This window comes from Lepisma saccharinum, chromosome 10, assembly GCF_977018435.1.
Source record: "Lepisma saccharinum chromosome 10, izLepSacc3.1, whole genome shotgun sequence".
NCBI lineage: Eukaryota > Metazoa > Arthropoda > Insecta > Zygentoma > Lepismatidae > Lepisma > Lepisma saccharinum.
The window spans coordinates 70,395,204-70,417,611 of record NC_139238.1 but is presented as its reverse complement, the minus strand read 5'-3'; the positions used below and the strand labels follow the sequence as shown (position 1 = coordinate 70,417,611).

The 22,408-nt window shown below is 41.7% G+C and overlaps 1 protein-coding gene across 1 annotated transcript in view; it reads right to left on the bottom strand.

Moving 5' to 3' along the window:
• Positions 1-22,408, bottom strand: part of LOC145994373 (MFS-type transporter SLC18B1-like) — a 129,018-nt gene that overhangs the window by 15,276 nt on the left and 91,334 nt on the right. The window contains exon 10 of the mRNA XM_083130486.1: positions 10,004-10,172. Within this exon, the coding sequence (XP_082986612.1) occupies positions 10,004-10,172 (169 nt within the window). The remainder of the gene's footprint in view (positions 1-10,003; positions 10,173-22,408) is intronic.

Sequence of the window (22,408 nt, the reverse complement as noted above, 5' to 3'; positions counted from 1 at the left end):
ACCAGATCGATACGCTAGCATGTTATCCGACGAGAAGCTATCCATTTTAATCGAGAACACAACTCGAATCGTGTACAAGGGGACAAAAGAACTTCTTGGTAAGAAAACAAAGCACATAATCGAATTTGTTTAATAGCTGCAAAGTATATATAAATAACATACCGTAAAAAAATTACACGGGAGGGAAAACAAAAAATCTCTGAACATATATAAAATAACATACCGTAAAAAAAAAAATTACATCATGAAGCCCAAGGGCGTCGTGTACCAGATACCATATACGAATCTGAAAACGCTGGGTGCCCTCAATGGGTTACTCACCAAGAAACAACGCGAGAAGAAACGTTCATGCTTGTCCAAAGGACACGGAATGAAATTGCTGCTCAGCACTCCACAATTGAAAAAGTTGCAGCATTCGCGGAAGCAGCAGAAGATTGGAGGTTTCATATTCAGCATTCCGGCCATCTTGGCAGCTTTGGGTGCAGTGGGCAGCTTGGCAGGAGGCAGTGCCGCTATCGCCAAAACCGTCATCGATGCAAAAAAGAACAAGGCGGAATTGGAAGAACAGAAACGTCACAACCTGGCTATGGAAAAGAAGGGGAAAGGTGTGACCAAAAAGCGAAAAAACAACCTCGATGCTTTGAAGAAATATAAAAAAAAAAAAGCCCTGTCCAACTTCGATATTGAATCTCTGATCGAACTGTTGGGAATAAGGAACTTTAGAGGTGTTTTCATGAGATTATGTGGAAGGGTGGTTTACGCGTCACTTTTCGCAGAAGCGCCAACGACAACGATGTGCTGATGCGTTACAGCACCTTGGGTGCAGACGGTGCAGCACTTGCCAACACACTACCTGACGCTGCCAAGTGCGTCATCCAGTCCATGGAGCTGCGCATCCCTGTGGTGGAATACGAATCTAATTACGGTCTCAAGTACAAAGCCGACATCTTGAAGAACCCCCAAGTACCCATCCAATTTTACGGCTACCAGTGCGTGCAGAAACCTGCTTCCGGCAGCCATTTTGAATTTGATGTTACTACGCAGTTCAACAGCATCCGGTACGATATGCCTGAGTTTGCGGTCGTGCTCTTCCAGACGGGGAAAGATAATAACCAAGAGAAAGATTCTAGCCAGTTTGATAATTGCAAAATTAAGAATGTTTACCTCAAAAATGGCAGGAATGAAGTTTTCCCACGCGAGAACTACTATCTAAACATTACGAACAACGATTACCTGAAACTTTACGAGGCGTACACAGCTTACAAGAGAGTGACCTCCAGCAATGTGGACGTGTACTACAACCCCAACGAGTTCATAGCTCGCAGACCCATGTTCGTCATCAACACATCTAAGAGGAAGCAGGTGGTTGTCAACGATCGTACCAACATAAAGATCGTATGCGAGTTCCACGACGCCTTGCCTGCAGATACTCTGTGCAGTGTTATTCTTATTGCAGAGAAAACATTTGTGTATGACGTCAAAAATGAAAGAGTAACTGAACAGTTTTAGATACAAAAAAAAAATTGAAAAAAATAGCACACAATAAGAAATGTGGAATTTTATATACACAAGTACAAATTGCAATTAGCAGTTTCCCAGAAGTTTAATTTTGCTGTGCCATGCATGTAATCGAGGAAGTTGAAGTAAATTAAAATTGATTTTTTTTCATTTTGCATTGCCTATTATTTTTTGTTGCACTCTGGGCAGGCCTTACTAGTTTGGAGGCGATAGTGGCCCCACGGAAGTGTGTGGACCCCACATTCAAGAATACACCTCTTGTCGTCGTGTGCATCCAGAGCAACTTTCCTGACAATATTAGTTGTAAGCACATGATCGACGCTTTGGATACGATGCTGTTTTTGTAGAATGGGCGATTTTGTTCTGAGGCACTCGAGGTAATCCTCAAACTTGAGGTGCTCCCGAACCACTTGCCTGCTTACACCCTTTGCCTTTTTTGTTACAGAGCCCTCAGCCCGGATCGCATAGGCTTTGGCACGAAGTCCAGCAAACTCCACAATCACATCCCCGTCTTTCTCGTCCTTGAGTTTGCCGGGTATTTTTTTGTTCTGGGGTAGAATTCCATACCGGTTTAGCTGGGGATAGCCCGATGTGTCGAAGAGCTTGACAAGAGCTGGAACTTTGGCTATATCGTCATACGCATCGTCCGTGCGAACATGGTACACCAAGCTGTCTGTGTCTGTGTAGAGGAGCGAGATATTGTGGTTGTAGTGTGCACGTAGTATGTCGTAATATGTCTCGAACATGCACAACTTGCTCAGATCCAAAACTGCAGCTCCCACATAGATGGGCTTGTTGAGTAGCACCTCGCGCCGGTTCATGTGAACCAGAGACATCTGTTCATTGTAAATTGTTCGAGACCTGAACAGCGGGCTTGCAACAAGTCGACGACACTCTGTTTTCTTCGTCACCAACCTCACATCAACGCGATTTCGCACATTCTCCATGGTCTTCCCAAATACCGCATTGTTCATTAATTTGAAAAAATCGCGATCAAGTTCCGAAGTGGCATCAGTGCGATGTTTGGTGTTCAGTTCGATGTACGGCTTCAACCATGGAGACTGCTCGAACTTGAGGATGCGGTGAACTGCTTTGACCGAGACCCCTTGCTGCATTAACCACTGGAGGTTCCGGTAGTGTAGCACATAACGCTTTTTGGGCTCCAAGTCCATGACGAGCTTCGGTTGATCCGAGCCAGGTGGACACTTGAATTCCGGAGCAGGCGAAAGGTCAGAGAATGTATCCTGCAGCTTCTCGGGGAAGTCAAGGTCCACCTCGGCAAAAAACCCAAACTCGTCGCACTCTTTTTCGATGTCGTGGTATAAAGGATCAACCCACTCAAACTGTCCTGTTGGGAGTGGCTGCATCATGGAGTGCCCGTAAAGATTATTCACGTCAGTGTACATGATGTAGCTTGATGGTTGGGAGGGGTCGTAACCAGTGGCCATGTGGTGATTGTTGGCGTGTGCGAAGCGTTGCGACACTTGGACCATGCCGCCCCGGATAGCTCTCTCGATGAAAAGCATGATATCAACATCGAAGATAAGTGAAAGTTTAACTTTAGTCAGCAGGAGCATGGCCGACCATGCCAGTCCAGGAAGGCTGTAAAAATATACAGGGTCCAGGTTGTAAATGTTTATCGCAGTCGCCCGAAACGCCTGGAACACATCAGCAAGAAGCGTCACATCAAGCTTCAGGTATGCATTGTGGTAATCACCGAAAGTTCGGCAACCCAACTCTACCCACATAGACTGAGCATGCTTGTACTCCTCGTCGGTAATACCTGAACCTCTCAGCTGGCTGTAGAACTTATCCTGGGGAGGCAGCAACTCTTCTTCGAACTTGGAACGGTCTGTGACGTATTCGTAGGGGTAGACCCCTTTACGTCTTATGAGTGTGACATCTAAGTTCGGGAAACTTGATGTGGTAATGGTTAGTTGGTCGTCTCTGAGCTTCCCAGCAAGAGCATCCAGGCTTGCCTGGAGGAACCTCAGAGAGTCGAGGAACCGAAGCTCGATGCTCTTGCTTTTTGAGTCGGGGATCGGCACCCGCTTGCTGACGCTAATATAACGCTCCTCGTTCTGTGCCAGGACATTGATTCTCGCATTGTCGTACCCTAGATGTGTGACCAAGTGATGGAAATCATATCCCGAGCCATTGTGAAAAAAGACCGGTATGAAGCGCGGGTCCCTGGCTCTCAAGTTACATCTGTTGCACCATGGGCCAATGTAGCTTCCGGTCCCATAATGGTCATGGTGGTGGACCTTTTTGTTATCGTCAGTGAAGACCGACTTGCAAACAGGGCAATTTAGAGCTATTTCGTGCTGATGCTTGTCTTCCGGAGACAGAGGCAGCATGGGCTTGGGGGCTAACAGCACCTTCCCTATCTTGATGGCTTCCTGTTGCATTCTCTTCAGGAAGTGTTTGACCGGGTCGGGACCGCGATACACATAGGGCTCGGAGGCAATATGGTCTCGCCACACCACAACATAGGAGTAACTCGAGGCCTCGTGGATTTGGAAAGGAATAGTAGAGGATGTTTCGGGGTTGGGCTCGCAGTTAGACAGAGGTTGAAGAAAGGCCTCGAAGTCTGCTACAATATAGGCAGGATGCTTCACCATAGCACTGTGCATGCGAAAGCACTCTACTGCACCAGGTTCGGGCAGGATAGTTCGTGCAGGCTTGTTGGTACCACAGTAGAGCATGTGGCGAGCTAGCTTCTCAGCAGCAATGTTGGGTCCTCGAGAGTGTTTGAATTTATATTGTTTTTGGTTGTCGAAAATGGACAGGCACCTGCGACGAACTTCTATGTGGGTTTTGTCTTTGCTCCGTTGGCTCGAAACAAGCCGAGAGAGGGAACGGATGAGGGTGTAGTGGTGATGGGTCTCGTTCTTGATGAGCAGAAGGTGAATTTCCTGCGCACCATCGTCGTCTACGTCGCTCACCCGGATGGGGTGGACCTCATGTTTGTTCTCGGTGAGACCGTAAACATTGATGGCTAATTGCAGGCCCAACAAGTCACGAGCACGAACCTCAAACTTGCGAATATGCGAGACTTCTACAGGGTAGACAATCCCGGCCATTGCATCCTCCAGTTCCGACTCATACTGCTTGTAGTGTGCAACACGGTACGGGTGGTTTTTCCGAGGTATAGGGTGCAATGCTGCCAGCACCGACCAGAGGAAGCATTTGGTGTCTTTGTTCCGAATATTGAGAACAGCTTTTTTTGCTTTAACCTCGGATGGCAGGGCAATATAGCTAGACCCTGCCAGTGGCAGGAATTTGTTAAGTTTCAGACGAAGTTTGTGGGGGTCACCACACAGCGAACCGCCCGAGCCTTCAGCCTGATGCTCCTCGTGCTTTGCCACAAGCTCCTCGACAAACGTGTCGTAGATGCTGTCGAGGTCAGTGACATCTGCCTGATGCAGTGTTTTTGCTTTTGTGGCATGGAAGAATTTATATATTTCTTATACTTGCAGCGTAGCACAGCATAGAATTTAGTGGAGTGTGTAGCCAATGCATCGTTGAGGATGGATATTATCTTAGCTCGCTCGCTCTCCAGAAAACTACGCACATCGCAGAAGCTGTCTGATGTTATGTTAAAGTCTTGTAATAAATGCTCAAACGCAAATCGGTCTGCTTTCTTCGCCAGCTTGACGCGTTTGGCAGGTGGCGATGCATCGAGGGAGGTTACTTCTACCTTTCGCTTGGAAGGTTGCGGTAGAGATGTTCCAGTGCTCTTGCAAGTAAGCTGGTGTCGCTTGAAGTTGGCAATAGAAATATTTTTTCCACACTTAGAGCACAGTTTGGTCGCACATATTCGCTTTTCCGGCACACAAGTACGACAGTGTCTTTGAAAATGTTTACTTGACACAGCAGTTTGGCACGTAGGGCAATTTTTTACAGAACGCATAATGCAGAGATTTTTTGGGGGTATGTTATTTAATATCCAATGGTGTGCAATGCAAAATATAATTGTTCACTTTTTTTAAACTATTCTCTATGACCTTACTTGGGTTGTTTTTTCGCCAAATTATATGCTTCTAGTCTCCTATACAATACAATATACGTACAATATTGTCAAGAGCGTCATATTTGAGCAAATCGCTTGTCACCTAAACACTACAGCTGACAGGTTGGTAAAATCTGAAATGAAAGCAGATAATACGCTTAAGTCTTATTTATATGTAATTTTTACGGGCGTACAATATTGTCAAGAGCGTCATATTTGAGCAAATCGCTTGTCACCTAAACACTACAGCTGACAGGTTGGTAAAATCTGAAATGAAAGCAGATAATACGCTTAAGTCTTATTTATATGTAATTTTTACGGGCGTACAATATTGTCAAAAGCGTCATATTTGAGCAAATCGCTTGTCACCTAAACACTACAGCTGACAGGTTGGTAAAATCTGAAATGAAAGCAGATAATACGCTTAAGTCTTATTTATATGTAATTTTTACGGGCGTACAATATTGTCAAAAGCGTCATATTTGAGCAAATCGCTTGTCACCTAAACACTACAGCTGACAGGTTGGTAAAATCTGAAATGAAAACAGATAATACGCTTAAGTCTTATTTATATGTAATTTTTACGGGCGTACAATATTGTCAAAAGCGTCATATTTGAGCAAATCGCTTGTCACCTAAACACTACAGCTGACAGGTTGGTAAAATCTGAAATGAAAGCAGATAATACGCTTAAGTCTTATTTATATGTAATTTTTACGGGCGTACAATATTGTCAAAAGCGTCATATTTGAGCAAATCGCTTGTCACCTAAACACTACAGCTGACAGGTTGGTAAAATCTGAAATGAAAACAGATAATACGCTTAAGTCTTATTTATATGTAATTTTTACGGGCGTACAATATTGTCAAAAGCGTCATATTTGAGCAAATCGCTTGTCACCTAAACACTACAGCTGACAGGTTGGTAAAATCTGAAATGAAAGCAGATAATACGCTTAAGTCTTATTTATATGTAATTTTTACGGGCGTACAATATTGTCAAAAGCGTCATATTTGAGCAAATCGCTTGTCACCTAAACACTACAGCTGACAGGTTGGTAAAATCTGAAATGAAAGCAGATAATACGCTTAAGTCTTATTTATATGTAATTTTTACGGGCGTACAATATTGTCAAAAGCGTCATATTTGAGCAAATCGCTTGTCACCTAAACACTACAGCTGACAGGTTGGTAAAATCTGAAATGAAAGCAGATAATACGCTTAAGTCTTATTTATATGTAATTTTTACGGGCGTACAATATTGTCAAAAGCGTCATATTTGAGCAAATCGCTTGTCACCTAAACACTACAGCTGACAGGTTGGTAAAATCTGAAATGAAAGCAGATAATACGCTTAAGTCTTATTTATATGTAATTTTTACGGGCGTACAATATTGTCAAAAGCGTCATATTTGAGCAAATCGCTTGTCATCTTCCCTCTATACAGAATCGACGGCTTCCCGATTTTCATCACGTAGTTCCTTTTTCATTCAATAGATGGCAGAGGTTGTATGATTTTTCAAATCTATGACGCGTATGTTCGCGCTGCTAAGTTTTTCATACCATTTCAAGTGTGTTTTGTTTAGTAATTTCTCATGTAAACAAACCTTCATTTGTTACGTCTTGCAAACATGTTGCATAAAAATGTTGTAGAAGATTCTGCAATATGGATATTGTCACACATTCCTCTTATTTTATACTGTTGTAAATGGAAAGAATTATGTACGGTAAATGTTTTGTACATTATAAAAAAATGCAAAATATCCCCCAATTTTAATTCGATCCACCTCTGAATCGAATTTTTACATATTCTCACGCCGGCACATATGTTCTATTTTGCTTCTTTTACTTGCCTTGCTTAATTAACTCTCGCTAATTAGCATTTTTTTGGAAGAAGTCAACTAGAACAACATATGGCGGTATGAGAAATATGCAAATTAAAGAATATTTTAGTAATATAAGGGCCCTAGCAATTAGCTTCGTCGACTAAGAGTACTCTTTTAAACGTCTTCAGCTAGATCGTATTACTACGCGAGGACGTTTAAAATATTTGGGTGTTGAAAAAGTTTGACCTACTTTTTATTTCTATTGTTTGCTAATAGATGGCGCTGATAGTACCTCCTCTCTCTCTCCCCTTTTCTCCTCTGCTGTATGATCAAGATTTTGGAGAGCAAAACTTTATCTTTCGGGGAGTCAACATTATTTTTTACTCAGTCGTCATATATGAACACACGCAAACATTCACATGTGCTTTTATTTTGTGTTCGGTAAGTACAAGTATATTCTTACATAAATTATTGTTTAATTTAATAAATTGTAAACTCGGAGCCTGCTATACTAACACTCCTGTGTTTCATTATACAGCTCACAGGTTGAATTGAAAGCGAATGTTGCGTGCATACGGGAAATAACACAGAAAAAAAGCGGATGGAAGCAATTTAAAATCAGTGGAGCAAGGTTAGTATTACGAGAACGTAAAAACATGTGCTTTCATTGTTGTCCGAATTCGCGGCAAACATGGAGGGGAGAGCAGAGAGGCGCGACAGATGCACGCTTGAACTCGCTGTGACCCTGCGCTTGGCAGCCATATTCTTACTTTCACTTTGTACAGACAACATTTACTGATTAGACGATGTAAAACTCAGTGATATTTTAACAGTTTATTGATAATACTGAATGTAGAAAAATTATAAATGATGAAGTAGCACGTTACATTTTTAATATAACTAGTAAATAGGTGAAAATCATTGTGACGTTTGTTTGGCGTCTACCTTCTGCTTCCGCACTGTGCGCCTGCGCCCCACATCATGAAAAAACATGCCAAAAGGACCCAGTGGGTTTATAAGTCAGTGCTGCCACTATTTGTAGGTTAGCTTAGCCTGTGAAAAATCATATAGTAGAATTTTCTTCGGATGGGTTGGCAAAACCCCCTCAAAGAAGATCCAATAGAGTTGGCAAATGTAAAAAGGGGACAATGGGTCTCCCTCATAAAAAAACATCCAATAGAGTTGCCAAATATAAAAAAGGGACAATAGGTCCCCCTCATAAAAAGCTACAGTGGGCCCACAGGCCAACACTAGGCCCCCAACAGTGTTGCCAAACATAGGTACATGGGCCCCTCAGTCCCTTTGATAGTTTACAGTAAAAAACCCAGGTTGACAACTCTGTCAGAAAATCTACGGCAGTGTTGCCAGACATAAACAGGGGGGGGGGGCAATAGGTCCCCCTCATAAAGGCTACAGTAGCCCACAGTGTTGCCAATTCTGTCAAAGAATCTACGGCAGTGTTGCCAAATATAAACAGAGGGCCATAGACCCCCCTCATAAAGGCTACAGTAGCCCACAGGCCAACACTAGGCCCCCAACAGTGTTGCCAAACATAGGTACATGGGCCCCTCAGGTTCTTTGAAAGTTTACAGTGAACCCAACAACACTGTCACACGGCAGTGTTGCCAGATGTAAACAGAGGGCAATAGACCCCTCATAAAAGGCTACAGTGGGCCCACAGTGTTGCCAAACATAGGTACATGGACCCCTCAGGTCCTTTGATGAAAATTTACAGTAAACTCAACAACTCTGTCATACGGCAGTGTTGCCAGATGTAAACAGGGCAATAAACCCCTCATAAAAGGCTACAGTGGGCCCAAGTTGCCAACTCTGTCAAACAAACCAACGGCAGTGTTGTCAGATGTAAACAGAGGGCCATAGACCCCCTCATAAAAGGCTACGACAAGGGCCCACAGTGTTGCCAGACATAGGTACATGGGCCCCTCAGGCCCTTTGAAAGTTTACAGTAAAAGCCCACAGGCCAACTCTGTCCTCAAATACATCATAAGGCTACAGTGGGCCCACAGTTGCCAACTCTGGGCGCACATAGCCCCCTCTCAAAAAGCTACAGTGGGCCCACAGGCCAACTCTGTGCCCCCAGTTGGCAGACAGTACATAAGCCCCTCATAAAAGGCCACAGTGGGCCCACAGTGTCGCCAACTCTGTCCTCAAAATACATCATAAAAGGCTACAGTGAGCCCACAGTGTTGCCAACTCTGTCCTCAAAATACACATCATAAAAGGCTACAGTGGGCCCACAGTGTTGCCAAATCTGTCCTCAAAATACACATCGTAAAAGGCTACAATAAGGGCCCACAGTGTTGCCAAACGTAAACAGGGGGCCATAAACCCCCTCATAAAAGGCTACAGTAAGGGCCCACGACGAGCCCCAAATGATGATTCGAGCCCCAAATGAGGGCGCAGAACCCGGTATGGTGTTCTACTCACCGGGTATCGAACCCGGGATCCCTTCATTACAAGGCTACCACGCTACCACTGCGCCATCGGGGAGGCCCAATATGTTTTAGAAACCCAATCAATAACATAAGAGTATTAATTCAATTTGCAAGGATAAAGACGTCAGAACATTTGCGGAAGTAGCGAACGAAACTATAAAAGTGTGAAACGTACAAATAACTTTCTTACCAGCAGTAGTTGGCTGCAGATCATAAAAAGCGACGCCATTCTGAAGCCGAACGTGTCAAATAGAACTCCAGCCACAGACGGACCGATGAAGGCTCCCAGGGCGAAAGTTGAAGCCCAGAGCCCAGAAATGACCCCATACGTGGACAGGTCATCTGGGAATCCTCGCTCACTGAAACAGAAAGTATAGATATTCATTCATTTGATATAGTCCTGTACAAAAACAAACACAAGCCATTGTGAAATAAGAGTACATTCAACACAACAAACAACATTCTCTGTGACGCGGTCTAATGGGTCAGAGGTCTCGGAGTTGAGCCTAGGAGAGTATTGCTTTTCAGTATTGCTGTTATGTACAGCGCCTGACAAATAATGAGAGAGTCGTTCTCAAATAAAAAGGAAACAAAATATTTGACCATTGCCTGTACATCCCTCCTACAGCAATTGGCATGGTTGGGCAACGATTGAAACGCCATCTGCAAGTCTTCATGTGGTATGACCTGAAGATTGGACATCACAACCTGTTGGATAAACCTGCTTAATTTCAGCAGCAGCTTCACTTTCGGGAACGGGAAATAATCACAGGGGGATAGATCTGGGGAGTAGAGACGATGATTCAACACTCTCACTTGTTTTTGGACTAGGAATATATAGACAACCACTGCTCGCTGGCGCCGTGCATTATCGTGGAACAGGAAGCAACTGTCCGGCTAAGGGTACTGAGGTCTGATACGGTGAGTTCTCTTCCGTAATCATTCAGAGTACTACGATAGTAACAACCAATTACACTTTCACCCGCTGGAACAAGTATATGATGATTAACGCCTTTGCTGTTGTAAAAAAATTACAACATTATCTCACCTTTGATTTTTGGATCTGCATTTTCTTGCCTCTTGCTAAATTTAACGACTTCCTTTCTGCGATTTGTCGTTTCGTAGCAGGATCGTAGCGAAAATGCTCTGTTTCGTCCTCCACAACAATGGAATTCAAGAAATGTTCATTCCCAGAAGCAGTTTTCAGAATGTCTTTCACAAAACTACACGTTCACTCGCTGCTCCATAGCGATTATGTACTACCTTTGCACCTCCCTCACAACATGGCGGCATAATTCCCAGCATGCCCATCGCAAGTTCATACGATGTTGCCAGGTTGTAGTTTATGGACTACACTACAGAGGGCGTCACCACTGGGTATTAAGTACAAATATGATTCTCTACATACTTTAACAACGAAGCTAAAATTTCTACATAAATCTTTCGACAAGATATTTATTATCCAATCATTCAAACTATGAGATTTTATTGCTACAGAATATACAGTGTTTTAACTACTTTCAGTGTTATTGCTGTAAAGTTTGAGATTTGAATTTTGCAGTTTATAAATGTTCGGTAATGCAGTAACGTTAATGATTGATCTGAAAATTCGGTGAGAATAATCTCTAACCCAGGTACCCCGTAACAATGTTCATATTACTAACAGCTTATACAGACATGTGTACATTTCATTTGTGTAACTTTGAATAGTGAAATTTGTATCTTGACTGTCATGTTGAATAAACCTAATCAGATGTTCATAATAATATGTGAGTTTTTTTGCAAGATATAGAGTTAGTACTCAATATTATTAACTTAATAGAATCTTACTAAACATATATATATTAATGATTACAAGTTAGAAGTGTTAGTGAATTACATACACTTTGCATTTTCAGGACTCAAATTCCAATCTGTAGTATTCGTGTACGCTTAAGCACACTATACGTGGGCTAACATAAAATCAATCTCATTATTTAATTGTGGGACTGTGTATTTATTAACCCTGTAAAAATTTCTAAAGCGTGAAGCCGACGCCCGTGGCATAGGAGTTAGCCCAGTAATGGACGTCCGCAGGATTTTTTCCAGGGAATGACTAGCAAGATAATTTTTTTTCCAGGGGGTCAAAAAACACATATTTTCCTCCAAAATAGTGATGCCCTCTCAAAAAACACTATTTCAGTCTGAAATTATCATGTTTCTTCAACGAATTTATAATAATTAACATAAATTACTGTGATTGAAATGAAACTATGTGTGAAATATATAATTTTTAGGTACACATTCATTTTCCATGAGGGGTGCCGTGGCCCCTCCTTGCCCCCCCCCTTCCGGACACCCATGAGCCCAGGGATCAGGAGTTCAAATGTCGGCCTGCGTATGGGTGTTCTTTCTGAATGTTCATTCATATCATCACTCATCATCATCGTCGCGATTAGCCGAAAGTGGTAGAAAAACGACCATCAACAACAAGAATCAAATGCAACGTCTTAAGCAAGAAAACTGGTTGAAGTCGTTGGACAACACGTGGACAGGAAAGACAATACATTACAGCATATGAACACGTGTGCATGCAGGGCACGGGTTTATCATTAAATGCTATTGCAGTACTATTAGTGCATTTTGATTTAGAATGTAGAGATTATAATTAAATGTGGCAAACAATGTGTTTTCGTAACGCAATGCTATAGATCAGTGATTCTCAAACATTTTTGTCTTTAGTCTCAACTAAACGTCTAATATTATCTCGGAATAGTGGATTTTGGGGATTTTGGGGAATTTTTTTGCTACCTGATTGATTGAGGGGACGATTTTAATATGTTGGGCATTCGGGCTGTATGTGAAATTTGGGTGTTTCTACATTAACAATCTTTATGATTAGTTACAAAAATAAAAATATGAATCGCATGTATGCCAATAATTACATAAAAAGTCTTAATTTTCGAATATTTTTTCCAGAGTGGAGAATGCTAAAGAACAAAAATAAGTTTGTTAAAAAACTGTCAAGCACAATTTTGGAATTTATATTATAAATCCTCCAAGTTGCTAGCAAGAAGGATATACTGACATAGTTTCTTGATGTCTGGTTGTGTACTTGAAACTTTCAAGCGGAGATTGGGCTGCCCTCTGGAGGTACCACAGTTTGAGAACCATTAATATAGTTATATTACAAATTAAGTACCTATCCAGCAACGATTTCTTACAACCACTGTTGGATGAAAACTAATGCACGCAGTTCAAAATCTTGCCGTAGATGTCTCTGTTTTCAGCTGCCCAGTAGCGGCCTCAACCGTAATCTTATTGAACTAGTTCCAGACCAAAGAGGTGGATGACAATCTGTCCGTTCCTCCATGCGTCAACTACTGTATATCAATGTCTTAAAAATTACAAGATATATGATAACAAAATTTGATTGGCTGCTAGACCTTGAAAATCTCGACGGCGTGTATAACGATGAATGCATATTTTATACGGTTTCGGCTAATATTAGGTGACAGAACAGACTCAGACTGAATCTCGCCCGCTTAATAAAGAAATGTATTATTATTATTAATAATAATATAAATAATAATAATATATATACAGTTCCTTTCACAGTCGAGTTGGCCGTGGAGCACCGACTAGCGCACCGAGCAGCGAGAGCGCGTCTGCCGGCAAACTGGATGCAACATCCACGTAATTGAAACCGCTAGCTATGTAATGAAATTAGCTCGCACAATTACATTTAGAGTTACAGTTAAAATAAGCACGTACCTTGATACAAAATGTGTTGGAAATGCTGTCCTTCTGCTTCCAAACATTTAAGGAATTTCTTAAGCAAATTTTCACTAACACGTATCAGTTCCTCTTCCTAAATTGCTTCTATTTCTATCCTGATACTTTGTTTAAATTCTTCCAATGTATGGTTTCAGGTTTAAAACTTGGTAGCTCGCTACGCAGACCCCGTGAAAATGTCTGTTCCTTGTGCAAGGCGCCGGAGGGATTTTTGAGGAGTATGTTCCAATCATGCTCCAACGTCGTCTAATTTCTTCTTAGTAAGCACACACCGTTTCACCTATCGGTTCTTATCAAGAACAGACCCTGTTTCCCTAAATTTGTTTACAAATTTTCGAGCACTGTCATAAAACGCCTTCACAATTATCTACAAGAAGTCGTAATGACGTAAGAGTCGTACATAAAAATTCGTTGTTTTAAATTGTACTGATAGCGTGGCTTTATTAGACTGCAGAAAAGCACCAGTAATACGTAAACTAAGACAAAACAATCTAAAACACTTGTTAACACCTTAACACTTCACAAACACCTGCAAACTAAACACCATCTATCTGGATACTGAAGCACTGAAGCGTACACTGTCAAGGTTAGCTTATATAGAGCATTCCCTGACATTCGCTACGAGACTAGGCGGCAAGCGGCCCGGCGTCAGCGCTTGTCTTTCCCGGCGAACGGAGTCCGCGACAGAGTAGAGTCGGCTATTAAAATTACAGTTTTCATATTGTGTACTAATTTTGATTACAGAAAGGTGTTGAAAATCATGTACCTCTGCTTCAACACATTCCTGGCATCTCCGAAGGAAATTGGCATTTGCACGCGCAAGTTCGTCTACTGTAATTCTCCAGATTTCTCGTACAATACTCTAGTTTAGCTCACGGATGGTGTGCGGATTGTCTTTGTATACTCTATTCTTTAGATTTCACCATAAATAAAAATCGCAGGCTGAAAAATCGGGGGACCTAGAGGGTTTTTGAAACACCCGTTTCTTGTGAGAGGCGGCGGATAGATTTCCGAGGAGACTGTTCTAACCTTTGTCCTATCTCATCGAGTTTTTCCTCAGTAAGTACACGTGGGTTTTTCTTTCCACTTTTATTCAGAACTGACCCTGTTACTCTAAACTTTTTGACGAGGTTTAATATAGTGGTCCTCTGTGGAACGGGAACACCAGGAAATTTCGTTGCAAAACGTCGTCGCACTTCTCCACAATTCCTCTTTCCGAAGTAACACTCGACAAGATAAATCCTTTGTTGTAATGTAAACTTTTGTGGTGCCATATTAAGCCACAATCTTCAACACACGGACACGACACAACACAACTTCCGAGGGAGGATTGATTATACTGGCGTCAGTCTGCAACGTCAACAAAAAGGGAAAGAGTGCGAAGGCAGGGAGAACGAGTAAAACAGACTGTAGTGTGCCACTGTCGCGGATCCCGTTCACCGGGAAAGACAAGCTCTGACGCCGGGCCGCTTGCCACCGAGTCTCGTAGCGTATGTCGGAGAATGCTCTGAAGCAGTAGGTCAAAATGCCGGCAGACGCGCTCTCACTTCCCGGCGTACTAGTCGCCACTCCACTGTCAACTCGACCGTGAAAGGAACTGTATATATAAACTACAGTACGACTAAATCCGATACGGCTAAAGTGCAACAATCTTATTCAGTGGCGAATTTAGAAACTATCTTCGGCTTGCCAAGATTGCAAGATTGTGAGTGTTATGCTTGATACCTTATTCTGAAATTGTTGGGAAAAAAATCGCAAATGTACAGTCATCGGCAATAAAAACAGGACACGTTGATCCAGAAATTTTTTCTTTCCTGCAAGGCGTTATGTGTATTGCCTAACTCTACGGGGGTGGTAAAAGTTGTCATTGAAATTTGCTATTAAAATCCACGTATCGCCGTAGAGTTATGCAACACACATAACGCCTTGGAGGGAAGAGAGTGTTTCAGGAACCAGGTGTTCAATTTTTATTGCTGGCGACTGTATAACCACTCGGTGCATGTGGAGGCTATATGAGACTAAAAGAAAGGATAGGAGAAAACTACACACAACTATAGCTCTTGTCCAATCTTACGGCGAGCGGACTACATGCTGGCAAGGGAAGTGAGGAGCGGGGAAGAGACCAATCCAGCGCGATAAGAAACGCAGCAGCCTGTGGAACGAGGTGCACGTAGTACTTCCTCCCGCCACGTCGTAACTCTCGCCGTCACCGCTGTTGTCTGGTTGGTTTGCCGTGTATTCCCAGCTCCCCACTTCCCTTGCCAGCATGTAGGCCGCCCGCCGTAAGTGTAGGAAAGAGCTATAATTACTAATGAATACGTTTTCTCCGCAAGCCGACTGATTTACTGAAACAAAATATTTGTTCTAGAAAATTTTGCAGTTTTTAATTTCATTCTTAGTCTGCATTTTTTCTAAATTTCTACTCATTCATTTGGTAGGGCTGAAGTCCCTCCCTTCTCCCTCCCTCTCCCATTATTTTATTCCTTGCAAACCTTTCCAAACATAAAATTCTATCCACCATCATTTTCATCGTCCCCAGCTTTCAGATGTGAGATTTGTTTTCACAATCATGAGAGGGCAACTCTTCACTAGGGTTGTCACTTTTTCATATCCGAATACCACGTATGTCACGACATATTTTACACAAAAGCTCCAAGGCTATACTACAGCGCCTTGAATAACGTAGTGTGGAAAACGGCACAGTTCTGCGCGCTCTGGCTGGCTCCACTCGAAAATGATCCGCTAGAGGCGCTGGTGTTGAACCCGGTGCTTGGTATTCGTCTGCTTATAATGGAAGTAAATGGAGTTTTCGCTGCAACGTCTGATTCTTTTACATGAAGCATTTCTATGAATGTGATAATTGCTATGATATTTGGTACAGTGGTCGCGAAGATATTAACGAACATTCTAGACAGTCGACCACGTCCTGTTATCGTCATACTTTCGTTAATAATACGGGAGAGAAAATACGTGTGGAATGTTCTTGGCAACTAAATTTTTGTGTATGAATTTGGTTCATTAATTTTATCATCATCATCATTTCTTTTAAAGATATACACACTGAAGCATTTGTATTTTGGATATTTACTGTCTCTTTTCTTCCGCTTTAGACTAATCGCGGCGATGATGATAATGACGATTCCACGAAACGACAAGGGGAACCCCACAAAACTTTCTTAGTGCCATCGACATGAGTGTAAGGAAACTTTCAAACCAATGGGACAAGCGACACGGGATGTTCACACTGTCACACTAGTGACACACACTTCCAGACTAAAATAGCATTCATTGCACATGAGGGTCCAAACAGCAAACGACACGTTCATATGGCGTATTCGCGTGTTACTTGTTACTTCGGTCGGAAAGCTCCTTAAAGGAAGGGTGCTCAGACCGAAGCGACGCGCTACAGGGGGAGTTCCCAACTAAGTGACAAGCGACATGGTGCCTTCAGTCTATTGGCAAGCGTTCGCTGCTAATTGTGCGAACAACAGATAGGCGACACGAAAAACCGCACATTACAACAACAGATCTAGGCGACACGATAAGTCACACGTGTCGCTTTGTCGCTTGTGCGTCGCTCAAACTGGTCCATTTCCTCAATAGCTTGCAACATGTTGCCGTGGTTTGTTGTTCGCGCATGCGCGATGCAATGAGTGTCTTGCTTTAGGGAGATTGCTCACGAAAGTGACAAGGGGCACGCGACACTTGTCGCTTGAGGATTTCACCAACCGAACGCTGGCCTGTGCTTCCCGTCATGCCGCTACGATGTGAAATGTTGCTCTTGATTGGCTCTTTGGTGTAAAATCTCCTTGAGGAAACTGTGCAGTCAGAGCTTGTGTCCCTACGGTTCGAAAGGCTGCATTGATTACGGACTGCTCGCTTCCAAGCGACACATGTGGTTTGTCGCCTCGGTATGAAATATCTCTCAGGATACTATTTATATTCTAATAACATAAAAAATAAAACTCTAGTACAAAATCCAACACCTGACGTCCGGAATCACTTTGCGATGTTTCTTCTTGTGTTACGCATGCTATTTATTTATTAATTTTATTTTACTTTTCTTTCCAAATTAATGTCATTTCGTGACTGCAAATCAATACACAAATATAACTGTTTCCATCAATTCACGTACCGCCTTTCAAGACAAACAAATCTACACAATATATTCCAAAAACTAACTAAGCCACATTACTTTCATAAGAAAATTATCATTCGTACTGATCGCACTGCCATCTATGTTTCTCATCCGTCTGGGGAACCAGTTTCTTGGGTCGTTTTCCACACTACGTTATTCAAGGCGCTGTATCTATACTTAGAACACAGATCACTTCTCTATAAGCTAAAAACATTCTACAATTCATTAAATGATTCTCCAGGCTTCTCAGAAAAAAAAAGAAAAATAGAAAAAATCTAAACGTGTTGCATTAGGCATCTGAAGAAAAAGTAGATGAGAAGAAGAAGAGGAGAAGAAGAAGATGATAAGAAGAAGGGTTTACTCTCGTTGTTAATTATATAAGTTTCACTCTCGCATGAAATTTTGAAAATATATTTTGAAAAGGAGAAAATAAATTCAAATTAGATACCATTACATGATTTCAAACCCGGCTCTTCTACATGGTATGGAATGTTGGACTCTTCATCAACATGATAAAAAATAGAATAAAGTGTTCACAAATTGTTTAAATTGTTGTGGAGAAACCTAAAGAGACAAAATTATAAGTGAAGAAAATCGTAATAAATGGAAGGTCGAAGCAATGGTTGGAGAAATTTAAAATAATATCAGTTAAAGTGAAATTAACAAGTTCTGAGGATGCCAGATAGCCGTTTGCTTCAACAATTACTAAATTGCAGGCAAAAGGTAAAAAATAAATTTAGGAAGAACATATCGCCGATTGGATTATCAATTTCTGAAGTCGCAGAACGGGCTTTGGTTATCCAGAGGAGAAGATGAAGAAGAAGAGTAGAATCAGAAGAGGAGAAGAAGAAGAAGAGTAGAAAAAGTAGATGAGAAGAAGAAGAAGAGAAGAAGAAGAGGAGAAGAAGAAGGTTTTACTCTCGTTGTTATTGTTAGTTGGCCTGTCATTATTATCTTTGTTAGGTGTGTGTCTGTTTCTGTAAATGTGTGCATCTTATTGTGTTAATTTTCACTGTTGATATTCGGATATAAAATGGATTCCCCACGTTACGGATTTTCCAAATAAACAAATATCTCCCTGTTTCTAAAGTATATGTTAATGGATTAGTCGGCATGTGTTTTGCACTGAGATTATTAGCGAAATCTGCATGAACTCATTAAATATAAAATGCAGACGAGTTGTTGTCAACATGGATGTGTAGAATATAGCGTTCACAGAATATTAATATTTCCAATCGGATCTCTGATTTTGGGGATGGCATAGAACAGGGGTCTTCAACCCGTCGGAACAGTACGGTCCACATGAGCAATTTTAATGACGCTCGCGGGCCACGAAGTTATACTGCGGTAGTGTGTACTATAAGATGCTGCCATCTACCAGCCCCAAGCGGTACTACGTAGTAGCTGATGTAGATAGATGGCGTCGGCATAGTTTGTTCGAATGCGCTGTCCAGTGTGTGTCAGCCAGATACTGTTGCGTTTTGGATTGCCAGACTTTCTTTGTTAGTTTATGAAACATTCAGTGGTGAACTGTCTGTCAGTGAGGTGCACCGTTCATTATGGCGCAGAGGCGTCTCGTGATCGCATGCGTCAATTGTGGGAAAAAGGACAGCTTGCTCTGCGACGACATTAATGAGCATTTCTACATTTTAATTTCTTCATATAGGAGAAGTATTTATTTTACATGAGAGAGCTCAACTAAGCTTATATTACATTTCTTGGATCTGAAGTGACGCATGCGTCAATTGTGGGAAAAGAATTATTACTTTCTTTCACTTCAGATCCAAGAAATGTAATATAAGCTTAGTTGAGTGCTCTCGTGTAAAATAAATACTTCTCCTATATGAAGAAATTAAAATGTAGAAATGCTTATTAATGTCGTCGCAGTGCAAGCTGTCCTTTTTCCCACAATTGACGCATGCGCAGCATGCACCGCATGGGTTCACGAGACGCCTCTAGTATGGCGTCTACTAGTAAAAAGCGCAAGTCTAAGGATTCGTGTTGGTTTTTTAATGAAAAGTGGACCAGTTCGTACTTTTTTGTACCCATCAATGCTAAGCCAGTGTGTTTCATTTGCCACGAGTCAGTGTCGGTAGCAAAATAATACAATATAAAACGCCACAATGAGACAAAGCATGCATCTCATTTTGATCACCTTCAAGGGCAGCTTCGTGTGGACAAAGTGAGCCATCTGCACAGTGACTTAAAATGCCAGCAGGGTTTGTTTCAAAGGTCGGTGGCAGAAAACGAAGCGTGCGTCAAAGTAAGTTATTTAATATCTGAAAAGATTGCTAAAAAGTCAAAAGCATTCGTGGAAGGCGAGTTCGTGAAAGAGTGTCTCATTGCTGCCGGGGAAATTCTGTGCCTAAATAAAAAAGAAGTGTTTAAGAAACTAAGTTTGTCGGGGGTAACTGTTGCACGACGTGTTGAAGAACTTGCTATTGATATTGAAGGGACGATAAAATTTACGTCATATTCACTTGCTTTATATGTGAGCACAGATGTGAAAGATACAGCACAACTGTCTATCTTTATCCTTGGCATAGACCAACAATTCTGTCTGACTGAGGAACTGCTAGCGCTGGTACCTATGAAGGGAACGACAAAAGCTGCTGATATTCTTGAAGCCGTCAAGAAAACGCTCCGTCCTTTCGAACTCAGCTTAGCCAACCTTCAAGGTGTGGTAACGGGTGGTGACCCTGCCATGGTTGAAAGGAAGGAAGGTTTTGTAGCGCTAATACGCAAAGAGCCGGAATTTGAAGGAAAATATTTTGTCTCTTGCCATTGTTTAATCCACCAGGAGAATATGTGTGTAAACACTATTGGATTTGAAAATGTAATGAAAGTTATTGTGATTGTCGTCAACTTTATTAGGGCAGGTGGATTGAATCGTCGTCAGTTCAAAGAGTTTTTGACCCAAGAGTGCGAAACGGATCACGGCGATGTGATTTATTATAGTGACGTGCGTTGGTTGAGCAGATGGAAGGTTTTTATAAGAGTGTTTGATTTAAGGGCCGAGATACAGCAATCCATGCAAAGCAAGGGGAAGCCGATTGTGGAATTCAACGATCCGGAATGGATGGCAGACTTTGCCTTTGTGACTGACACCTCGTTGCATATGAATGACTTAAATTCGCGGCTACAATCCAAACATCAACTGGTGCACACTCTGTTTGGTCACATCAAAGCTTTTGTGGCCAAGCTCAAACTTTGGGAGTCGCAACTCACAAGAAAAGATTTGACTCATTTTCGGCACCTCGCTAATTTCAACTCTTCGCCTCTTGATGAATACGCTACAAAACTAGCTGACTTACGAAGTGAGTTCGAAGAGAGATTTAGTGATTTTCGCAACTAGCAGGCTTCTTTAGATTTATCTTCGAAGCCATTCAGTGTCGGTGCTGCCGACACACCAGGTTCAGTACAGATGGAGCTGCTCGAACTTCAAAGCAATTCTTCTTTGAGAGAAAAATTCATCAGTGTGTCCTTGCACAAAGATTACATTTCTGAGAACGAATCCTAATATTGGAAGTCATGCTTTGAAAATGTGTGCTTTGTTAGGAAGCACATAATTATGTGAGCAATTTTTCTCCAGAATGAAGCATGTGAAGTCCAAGACAAGAAGTCAGATTACGGACCAACATCTCGAGAATACTCTGGGCATAGCAACTTCCAACATTAGCTCCAACATCGACAGGCTGTAAAGGGAAAACATTGTCACGTTTCCCATTGATATTGTAAAATTCGTTCATGTATTTTTGTAAGTATTGATTACCTTTATTTATAATACATATCCTGTACTGAAATTGTTTTTTTTTTTTAAATTTAATTTTAGGTACTCAAGTTTTCAAACGAGCGCGGGCCCTGACATCAGATGGCTGGCTACCTAAGTTACGAATTCTCTCTGTAATTTCGTACTTACTCTATTACAAATTCACTTTATATACTCAACTAACATCGCCAGATTTAATTGCCATTGCAATTTATGCAATAAAAAGAAATGAAGAGTTACATTTCCTATTAATACTTTGAAGATTCAATAACTATACTTAATTTTAATATGTACTTGTGAATTCAGTTGTTTGTTCGTATTCTTTAGAGATAATTCTCTTGATATTAACTTACACTGCCATCTATGAATGATCTTGAAAATTAACGAAGTTAGTAGTGGTGAGTAATTTATGCAGCACATTCGTTCTAATGTTTTGTGAGATTTGAGAAGTTCTAATTTCACAAAGAAGAATTAAAGCCTAGGTACACGAAGTAATAGCGGATTTTACTTAAAAACAATTGAATAATGTCGGTAGCACTGTCACTTGGACAAAAATACTCTATATATACAAACGGTTGATTGGTTGATGTCACGGTGCTACATGCACGGGAAACTTTACGTTTATTAAGTTTATTTTACTTGGCTTTTCTGCCACTTTAGGCTAATTGCGAAGATGAGGATGAGTGATTCCCAGGCCTCGCGTCGTGGCGCGCTGTGCTAACCATTCCACCAAGGAGGTTGGAGCACATAGAAGCGGATTGCGGCGCTGCTAAGTGAATCAGTTTACAAGTTTGCAATTTTCAAAGTATAAATTCATTTCCCACGAAGAGAGGAAATGAATTTTCCACAGTCAAGAGGGAGGGATTTTCGGAGACAACGCCCCGTTTACCCTTCCCTCTTTTAGTATCGCCGCT